General features: G+C 40.5%; 1 protein-coding gene across 2 annotated transcripts in view; it reads right to left on the bottom strand.

Annotated features, from left to right (window-relative positions):
- Window positions 1-1158: 1158 nt before the first annotated feature.
- Window positions 1159-10855, bottom strand: part of LOC119721160 — a 64049-nt gene continuing 54352 nt past the window's right edge. For both annotated transcript variants that reach the window (XM_038191021.1, XM_038191023.1), the window contains exons 13-19: window positions 9867-10234; window positions 9094-9286; window positions 7764-8582; window positions 6362-6633; window positions 4220-4438; window positions 3384-3483; window positions 1159-2927 (exon numbers count right to left, since the gene is read on the bottom strand). In XM_038191021.1, coding sequence (XP_038046949.1) covers window positions 2639-2927; window positions 3384-3483; window positions 4220-4438; window positions 6362-6633; window positions 7764-8582; window positions 9094-9286; window positions 9867-10234 — 2260 coding nt within the window. In that variant the 3' untranslated portion in view covers window positions 1159-2638. The remainder of the gene's footprint in view (window positions 2928-3383; window positions 3484-4219; window positions 4439-6361; window positions 6634-7763; window positions 8583-9093; window positions 9287-9866; window positions 10235-10855) is intronic.

Below are 10855 nucleotides of genomic sequence, written 5' to 3'. Positions count from 1 at the left end.
TTTGTGCCACTTTTATGCATGGGCAGAGTTGTTTCGAGTACTGTGCCATGCTGTCTTGAAGCTCACAAAAGATTGCAACTTGGCAAAAGAAACAAACTCGATTTTTGTGTTCCGCAGTAAACTGGAGTTATCTCTGGATTGACAAAAACAAATGAGATGAAACAAAAAGTATTGGAAAGACTGGTCTTTTTTCTTTAATGTGATGCTCAAAACGACTTACTTATGTTGAGATTTAATAATGAAAAAAAAAATCGTTTTCGATTGTACCAATTTTTTTGGAGACAGGCTGTATCTGAATACATGAGACAAACGGAGATATTACTCAAACTGGTATGCACACCAACATTTTAAAACCATTATAAAGCGTTCTGTCTTCTTTATAAAAATTGTAATAATCTAATATATTTAACTATGACATCTAGAAGCTAGTACCACTACCAAGCACTTCATTACAAAAAAAATTGTATTCAAGTATCTAAAATCTGTAAAAATATACCATTCAAAGCATGAAATATGCTTTTTTTCTCCACTTTTCCTACAGGAAAAAATGTCTCCATTCCCAACATAACTTTCAGTGGATCACAGTGGCAAGGCCTAGTTGTTTTAAAGCTCTGGCAGGAGCCTCTACTTGGCACTTGGTGGTCGGTCGGTCGGTCGGTTGGTCTGTCTATCTGTCCCCAAAAATTGACTAAAATTATTTGACCAAACATTGATCAAATGCCATGCCATGGTCATATAAATGCACTCTTGCCAAAAGTTTTCAGAAGACAAGCTTTGTCTCGATCGATGCGCATGCCCGTCTTTTGTGCATATGTCTGTCCCCAGAAAATTGACCAAAAAATCCCTGTATTTAAAGTTTTCTGTAAAATATACCTACCAAATAAAACTGTTCCAAAAAAGGCAAACAAAATCAATTAAATATTCAACAAAAATTGTTTGTAACAATTCCTAAAAATGTTTATGAAAATTGTGTAATTGGAGGCCAAATATGTGCTGTAATGTTCTAGTCACGTGGTAGGCCTATATAGCACACAATTTTTGTGGGAAACGTAGTGATCTCATTTCGGTCAATTTTCAGAGAGTGATTTTCACATGGGCAGCACTTCGGCTTGTACATGCAAGGCAGCCAGAGCTTTTTGTGCACTCGCACTTGTTATATTTTCATTCAAGGAGTAGCACCTTGTACATATCACGCAGCAAAGACACTATGTGTAAAATATTATATAAAAATATAGACATTTAGGACTACATGATAAGTCCAAAAGTTGTGTTTCATACAAACACTTAATAGCGAAAAAATTCACTAGTTTGGATTGGGAACAGTGTGATTAAATGTACGAAAAATAAGTATACAATGTATAAAACATAAGTATTAAATGTATAAAACAAGTCAAGTCCGAAAGTGTGCAAAAAGTGCAGAAAATTTATTTTTTAAAAAGTGATATATAAAACGATATATGAATGTCTAACAGAGTTCAGCCCCTGTATAAATGGAAGTTTCACAATTTAATAAAAATACATCTGCTTTATTTCTTGTGATTGTCCTTTGCAGTACACCATTTTTTGTGTCACAATTCCAAAATTGTTCTCATGGGGTGAAATAACAATTTCTGATTTTTAAAGTTAGGTATAACATCAAGCACAGGATGGCCAATAAGAAGGCGTCAAGACTTTAAGCTCCAACTTCAAAAATGTCCAAGTGTCTATGATGTAAAAATGGCTGCTGGTCTTGGAATGTGGTTTTCTTTAATCATGTTATGAAAGTATTGCTTGATGTATCTATATTCCAGGTGAATTAGTGAAGGTTATAATGGCAATTAGATATTGTGGCTTTGGCTGTATACTATGAATACATAAACATGTAAATCTTTGGGTAAATTTGTTGGCTGCTTTAAAGGATATCATTTCAACACAGACGGCAAGATTGGAAGACGAACAATCGAATGTTATTCAAAATGTTATCTTCATCAGGTCTACGGCCTCTGTTTGCATCCACACTGAGGTAAATCCTGGCTGGATTTATCCCCCTCCTTGTTTGACCACTGGGATGGGCCATTGGATCACCCCCCTGCCCCTCCCCCCTCAGATTTTTGTGGTGAGCATCTAAACAAATGCCGATCTTGTAACTTTCTTAACAGTCCAAATGTATTAAATAGTTCTGAAAAAGGGAGAACAAACAGAATCAAAGCTTTAAATGCACTGTTTTGATGTAAAGTTTCGGGACGTAAAAACACAACTTTGCATTAGATGTACATTTGTATTATGAACAGCGCCCCCTGTTGTCATCTGGTGCAATCTGCCCCCAATCCCGCTCTTTGAATTTCCCTTGCCGGGTCGTTTTCGGATTTTTGGTCAACCCCCATCCCCCCACTCGCCAACATGGATTTACTCCACTGGTTTGCATATATTGGTTCAGCTACAAAGTACAAGGCATAGAAGGTCACTAAAATTTGAAGTTGGGTTATTGAGCATCCAAACTTTTAAAGAATGACTCTATTTGGTTTCTGTAAACTTCTTATTTACCAAAATTTACCCAAAGCTAATAGCGTCAATGTTTGGTGTCAGCCATATCTCAAAAGACTTCCATGAAATTTCAGCTCAGTACTGCAAAATGTATTGGACTCTTTTCATTTAGTGACTACACGCCGTTACTTGTTGCATTCTCTTCCTTAGCCTGTTCCGACCTTTTTTCCATGGCCTTCCCATCAGAATTTCCTTTCGGCTCCGACTTCACCGGTGGGCCAGGCTGTGGCACAGGCTCCCTGGGAGCCTCATACATGTACACGGGGTTGGAGAAGAAATCGGTGGCATTGTGATTCTCGCTCGACGTGCCCAGGACGTCCAGGTCACTCAAAGTGCGGGTGTTGGTCACACGGAATTCACCCTCGGTAGCCATCCCGCTCTCGCCGCCTTTAGTTTTCGTGATGCTGTGAATTGCAGAAGAAATTGTCTTCATTATCTTGATACTGACAATGTTTCTTCTTTTTTCTAAGATTAAAATAAAGCTGATGAAAGTTGAAAAAAAAAAAAATCAGGGTCAACTTCATGGCTCTGCTAAATTTAAACTCTCCATCTTTATAAAGTAAAGAGAAAATTCGCAGCTGGGCTAAGAGTGTTTACATATTTACTTGGAGATATTTAATACAGATATTTTATTGCACACTTGTTCCAGCCTTTTTTGCATTTTTTTTTTAACTAGGGAAAAATGGAAACAAAAAATGACTGCAACTCTGTACATGTACAGCCAAATTGTTCAGTCAGTCAATTACTGGAAACTGTCATTTTTGCTTGGCCAAACAAAATTGGCTCAAAACAAACTAAGAGAACAGCACACCATACATACATGTATCTCCTCACTAAGAGGTGCTTCAGCAATTACTTACAATAGGACTCCTCTCCGACGTCGAAGGAAGACATAAAGTGTGACTGCTACAATGACAATGACGAAGACCACCACAGCTACAGGAATGGCAGGATTGACACCTGGACAGACATATGGGAAACAAACAATTTGTCGCTTTGCTCACGAAGTGACAAAAACCTCAAAATTTGACAAAAGTTCATCCCGAGATAATCGCATTTGAAGTTATTCATTTTTTCAAAAGACATTTTCGACCACTTTGCAGAAACAGAATTTGGAATTTTTTGCATTGTCAGAGAGCATATGATTTGCTCTTCGCTAATTCAAAGTTGTTTGTTGAAAATAGTTCTCAATTAAACAGTAAGAAACATGTATTGTCAGCCTTGTTATTACTTGGGTCGATATTGGTCAAGACCCCCATTGGTTTGTACACAGTAGGCCAGGAGGTGAGGAAGAGAATTTTGATCATTGGTGACCTCTTAAATAGTAGGAGGGTCAGAAATAGCCAAAATAATACCACAATTGGAAATACCAATCAATTGACAGTTGTTTTTTTCACTTTTAAAAAACTTTTTGGTATTTCATCTAATTAGACGGATGTTGAATATGTTTAATGCTCATTAATAATAAGCAGAAGCTTGTAAATATTCATGAGTCATTAATAGGTCATGTTGTTGCTTTGCTTCACTTCAATGTGTATGCACCATTGCAAGGGAATAAATCTTGCCCATCTTTGACATCATTACATACATGTACACGCATTTGATTCAGTTGCCTCCTTATGACTAACATGACTCATAAATAAACATAGCCTAATGAATAAACACAGTTATGAATAAACATGAGGGCAAGGATTACCTCCTCCTCCTTGCCGCTTCTCTGGTGTGGAGGGCTTGCCGCCAGACAAGCAATCAGAGAAGCACTTGTTGTCGATGTGGAAATCGACGCCCAGTATTGTCATCTTTTCTGTCTTGCTGACGAAACGCACATAGCTGTCACGCAGGAGCTTGGAATGGGCTTCGCTCAGTGCCAACATGTCTGCCTGATAGTACACACTACCATTGAGAAGTTTTTCTCCTGAAAATAAAAAATAATAAAAAAACAAAGTTACAAACAAAATACAATTTACAAAATGTAGATTTTGGGGGAAGTTATATAAACGACAGGCAAAACAGCGATCTAATCATTTTTTCATTCTTTTCCATTCATGTAAGGTGCTAGCATGTTTAAATTCACCAACAATTCAAGTGATACACCTACTGCTTGTGTTTAAGACTTTTTTCAAGTGAAAGTTGGCAAATCTGAGCACAACTTTCAATTTTGTAAACAATGTGATGCAGCCGTGTATTGTTCGAATGGAGTTTGATCTGTGAAACCCTTCACATGGCGAATATTTTAGGAATCTGGTTTATCCACATTAAAGAATTAATAAAAAAACATGAGGTTATAAAACATTTGATGAGGTGGTTGTTCATAAAATGACAAAGCAGATAGACTGCTCATTGCGTCTTTAAAAAATACAAAAGTGCACATTTTGACTGTGTGAAAAAAGTTTGCACAGGTTGCATGGGAAATAATACATGTAGTTTCCAAGGTCCCTCAGCTAAACAAAAATAATTTTAACAGCTTCCACTCATGTCCCACTCTTATTTAGATGACATCTGATTACCTTCACAATCCTGGACAACAACACCAATTTGTTTTTCCCTTCTTGGTAATGTTTGTCAACGGTCATAAATTTCTGTCACAGACCAGAACTGTCATCAAGTCAATCACAAGTCCATCACAAGTCATCGCAAGTCCATCACATGTCCATTACAAGTTTATCACATGTCCATCACATGTCCATCACAAGTAAATCACAAGTCCATCACAAGTCCATCACAAGTCCATCACATGTCCATCACAAGTCCATCACATGTCCATCACAAGTCCATCACAAGTAAATCACAAGTCCATCACATGTCCATCACATGTCAATCACATGTCCATCACAAGTCCATAACAAGTCATATCAAAAAGTCAGGTTGCAAGTAACAAGGAAAGAATTAATGAAAAAGGAATTCCTCCGATACAGTTCATTTGAAATGCTCATCACTTGACTTGAGAATGGATGACTTTGCCATCGAGTTGCAACGACTAGTGTTGTCTTGACCACAAATCTGGCCATTAAACGTCTCATAAATTTTAATATTCTGTGAGTTCACAAACAGTGTAAACAAGCACTATTGTACAGTGACATAAGTGTAGTGTTTTCTGTGGTAGATGGGTACCTGCAATAATAACTCAAGCAGCACAATTTCACCTACTGGTTCTTCCATGTATGTGCTTTTATAACTTATACAACAGAGAAACATGTTACAGTGTTATCTAAACATGTTAAAGGGAACGTGTAATGGAATTCTTTTAAATGCAATTGTTGAAATGTCCCTTTGTGTTCCATTCAATTTTTAATCTTCATTTTGCCATTTTGAGAGTTTTGGCGCCTTTCAAGTTTTAATGCTAATGCAAATTTCCATATTCATGAGCAATACAGTGATGTCATTCAAGACAGAAACTTCAGTTTCACATCTGCTTCAGCATAAAAAGTCACCAGAGCTTTTAGGGGTTTTACTTTTCTGCTTTCAGTGGTTCATTATTGTTTCAGTTTATGAAGACAACGAGAAACCTTTATGCACAGATGTTTTCAATAAGCAGAAGTTTATGATATTGAGTTTACAAATAGATCGCTCTTAGGTTTTATTCCAGCTGAAACATTTCACTGAATGCACTCTATGGATTTCTTTCCGACAATTTTCTTGACGCAATTTATATAAGAAAAAAATCGGTGCTGGATTCTGCACACTGGTTGGTCTTCCGAAAAACGATGCTTTTATTACACACATCCTGGTTTAGATTGAAAAAGGTCAAACCTGGAGGTGTTCAATAATGCACATGTATGCACTTTTATTTATAGAAAAATTTTATCCAGTACAAAAATCATTTGTTTTTTCCCCTAACCTTTCAGGTAGTTCTCATTGAATCCACACTTGCACTCCGCATTGATGCCAGCAGCGATCTGCCTCCTCAAGTCCCCGGTAAACCGCGGGTCGGTAACCCACACTTGGTAAGCCGCATCCAGTATGTGCATCTGTATGGTCTGTTTGAAGGTACCCCTCGGGCATCGGTTGGTTTCGCCGGGAGTGCGGGCAGACAGCGTGAAGGAAGACGGGTCTTGAGTGTTGCAGCAGGCACAGCGCGATATGGAGGGTGTGGAAATGTCGGCGACGGCGCTGCACAGACACAGAATTTGAACCATTTCAAAGTCCAAAGATATTGGTTTAGGAAAAAGAACAGTCAAATTCAAATGCGCCTTACAAACTGTATTGTCATGTAAACAAGACTAGTTTAGGGACAGGTGTCAGTTAAGGCAATATACAACATTTGCAAACATCAAAAAACAAAACTACCAAATTATTATGAAGTACCTTACTGGACTGTTAGTGAACGACAGTCTAAAGCATCCTGTAAAATCATGGCACCTGGTGTGCTGTCATTTTTAAGAAAACTTGTATTTTTGTATCAATTTGCTATTTAAAAAAAGTCATTTTTTTCAACGCTGGTCGGCCGACCAGCGTTGAAAAAAAACCTGGATTGTTAAAAATACTGCCCGGATTTTTAAAAATACTGCCCCCAATTTGCCATATGTAGTTAGTCTGCAATTTGTTTCAAATCGATTACACACCTATGAACAGGTACAAGCCAGCTAGACTGGGTTCCCTGACCTTACAATTCCATGAGGTCTATAAATTGCTGTGTTTCATCTTAAGTGGGGTCAGGGAACTAGACTATGGGGACATGATTGTTTTTCTTGGTTTTTCCAGTATCTTGACCACAAACCTTCAAACAAGTCAGTGTAACAATATTTGCTATAAAATACTAACACCCCCCCCCCAATCCATCCATTTCTGAAAATTACAGCAAAAGCAAATGTTGTACATTCCCTTTAAGGACATTATTCATACTCAGTAACTCAGTCAGTAAGCCAGCCAGTAATGCAGGAAGTCCCTTTAGCACCAGTACAAATTTACATGAAAATTGCTTTTGCTGTTGTTCTTTCAAAAAGACCCAAAATATCACAGCAAACTGCCAAAAAAAAACACTAAAAATTAATTTACCTCAACTGTTAACCAAAAACTTACTTGATGGAGTGATAGTTTTGTTTAGGTTTGTTTACTTTTGTGGATTGCTTCTTGTATCTTGTAATTGGCTGAATAAATATTAATAATAATAATAATAATAGTTGGTGGAAACATCATTTTGAAGATGCTTCTTGTTACAGGCCTTTTTGCCCCCAAAAAGGGGGATGAATGAACAACAATTACATCGTCCTTGAATGAGTAGAAGAAATTATTCAACTGACCTGAAGTTTCCAGTGAAGATACTGTCAAAGCCCAGAATGGCACTCAGCTCCGATGAAGACTCACTGCTGATGTTAGTAAACACAACTGCATCCATCAGGCCAGTGCTCGTCACTGCGGCGCCCTCTATGAACTGACTATCAGAGCTGCGATAGATACAAACAGCCCCCTTGCCTGGCCGGATGAAAGGAGCTCCTGAGGATTGTGGGAAGAGGGCATCCACCGGCGGGGTGAGGTCAACGGCGCCGATGACGAATACACCGTCTGACGGGATGACTCGTCTCTCGAGCGAGAGCGAGTAATAATACACTGGGCCTTGTTTGGATGACTCGGCCAGAACGAGCGTGAAAGTGTCCAAGCTGGCACCGGGCGGTCCTCTCAGCTCCACGTACTCCCCCAACCCTGCCCCTCTTGCCTGCAGCCCCACCTCGCTGATGATGACGTTGGCCGGCATGGTCGGCATGGTACTCGCCACGCAGCGGTTCTCCTGTCCCGGCGTTGGCGCAGACACGGTAAAAGCAACGCTGGCCAGCGGCACACAGCAGACGCAGCGAGTGATACTACTCTCCCCCCGGCCGAAGTCGGGACCGACTCGGACCAGATTCTGTCCTGGGGTTAGGAGATCCACGACGGCCGTGCTGGGCTGGTTCCCAGACCCATACACCACAGCGTCAGTTAGGACTAGGTTGGTGCTCTGATCACTGTCTTCTTTGTAGAGAGCTACGGCACCAGAACCATCACTACGCAGAAAATCACTGCCGCTGATTGGAAAATCAACAGTCCACTCCCCGCTGGGCTTGCCATACACGAAGTACCCATTTCTACCATTTAATAAACAAAAAAAAATTATGGATCTCTTTAAAAGAGACTTCTACCCCAGAGCATCAGGAAAGCAATGATCAAACATGCAGAGAAATGACAAGCAATTCAAGGAATTGGATTTGCCACTCTCAAGTTGGCATTGCAAATAATAACGCTTGTTATTAAATGCGCCCCTTACACATCATATCGTTTACATGTATGTGTGTCCATGTCCATGAATATCCATCTCATACAAACATGACTCGGGCTCGAACTTGAAACGAATGACTCATGACTTGGACTTGGACTTAAACCAAATGACTCGAGACTCGAACTCATCCTCAGCCCAAGTGACTTGAGACTCGGACTTGACTGAAGTGACATTGACACTGGTGTACTGAGAGGATAGCATGCTATGAAAAACTTAAGCTTTCAATCCTAACTAAGTACTGCTGAACTTTATGACACAGAAGCAGTTGTTACCAAAAAATCAGGTTGAAATTATAAAGCAAACACTTTTTTGGGGCTTACCCATTTGTTGATTTGCCTCTCAGAGACTGGATGGAATACACTCTTGCACCAGAATCATAGAGTTTCACTGAATATGCATCGAGGGAGGTGGAGCCACGCCCACCGTCGTAAAGCTCAATAAACCCAACTGAGTTGCCGTCCAGTTTGATCTCGTTGATGACAATTGGGGTGCCAGTGCAAATGTTGGGCTGACCTGTTGAATAAAACATGTGACTACATGAGAGGTCAAAGGTGAAAGTATAGAAGAGTGGGAAGGGCATAGTCTTGGTCCAAAAAGAGCTTTAATAGGGATCAAATAACACCCCAACCCCCACCCCCTCGCCCCAATTTTTGAATGTTCTAACTGAAGGTTCAACTAATTTTTCTTACTTCTTATTGATTGCTGAAAAATGTTTCAGATTGCATGTCGAGTTTCAACAGATACATTTTTCGTACATTTAACTGCCTGTGTTAATCCCTACTGGCAAATCTGAAAATCCTTATCGATACATAAGCAGTTGCAGAGGAAGAAATTACATTCGGATATCTGACATTAACTGACCATTTACCATGTTTGTCTGAACAAATTGTGTGGGAGCACTTCTTGGGAGGTCTGAACTGGCTTCTTTGTTGGCCGTGTTACCTTTTGAGTTCGTCAAAGGTCTATCTCACGTCTGGTCACCTTTGTCCTATTTTATTTCAATAGCTTGTGACTGATTGACCTCTGATTGATTTGTGAATGACTTGTGAAGCTTTTTAGGAAATTTGATGGACTCCAAAACAAAAATTGTAACCTGGAGTTGGTTGTGACACAGTGAAGGAGGCCAGCGTGCGGGAGTTGTTGCTCAGACAACGTGAGAGAGACGCGTCCCGGTCTGAGAACGCCGCGTACTCGACGGCCGACCTCTGGCCTGGTGCCAGCTTGCCCAATAGGCCGTTGTCAGCGGTAGCAGCAGCAGCGGCGGAGGTATCGGTGTTGTAAACAATCGCATCCAGCATGTTCAGGGATGTCGCGATGGTGCCACGCGGGAAGAGCCGTGCCTTGGCGTGGTAGAGAACCGCGGCGTCGGGTCCGTTCTGCAGGAAGTTATCAGGGACCACGATGTCGGGAGGTGGTGTGATGCCAGATGCTCCAATGACAAAGAAGCCGTTAAGGTTGGTCCTGCAGAACACAAAAACCAAAAGTAATCGTTGAATTGTGAAGCCCAGAGGGAAATTGGTATAAAGCACTATGGGTTCTGTGTGCGAACAACAGAGGGCACCTTTTGGGCACTTTTGAGAGCCCCATGGACGGGATACACCGTGTGCGCACGCATACTTATTCCGTAGATGTGGTACTACACACAAGTTGTCCCATGGTACTGTGGGGACCGAAGACACTATGGGGACAGCAGAAAGTCCCCATGTGGGGGGGGGGGGGGGGGGCATGGGGGGCATTTGCCCCCCCCCAGTTTTTCCTGAACACTTTATCTTCAAGTAGATTAATTTATGTTAATTTTTTTCGCTGTTAAGATTCATTAAAGAAATTAAAACATTGGTACCTAAGACAAAACACCCCACACATGCATTTATACAGCCCTAGAAAGTGTACAGCCCACGTCTTTGTACATTTGTTATACACCATTCTGTGGTTTGATACATTTCTCATTCATAAAAACAACCACACTTCTTAGTTGCTCTAGTGGCTTATTTCCGGACCATTGACAATGTTTTTTTAAATTGCCCCCCCCCCCATTTTTTCCTTGCCCCCCCCCCTCCCCCATCCCAATTTTAGAGTCTGGCG

Source organism: Patiria miniata, unplaced genomic scaffold (assembly GCF_015706575.1).
Source record: "Patiria miniata isolate m_02_andy unplaced genomic scaffold, ASM1570657v1 HiC_scaffold_13, whole genome shotgun sequence".
In the NCBI taxonomy this organism is placed as follows: domain Eukaryota; kingdom Metazoa; phylum Echinodermata; class Asteroidea; order Valvatida; family Asterinidae; genus Patiria; species Patiria miniata.
This window is presented reverse-complemented; position numbering and strand designations above follow the sequence as displayed.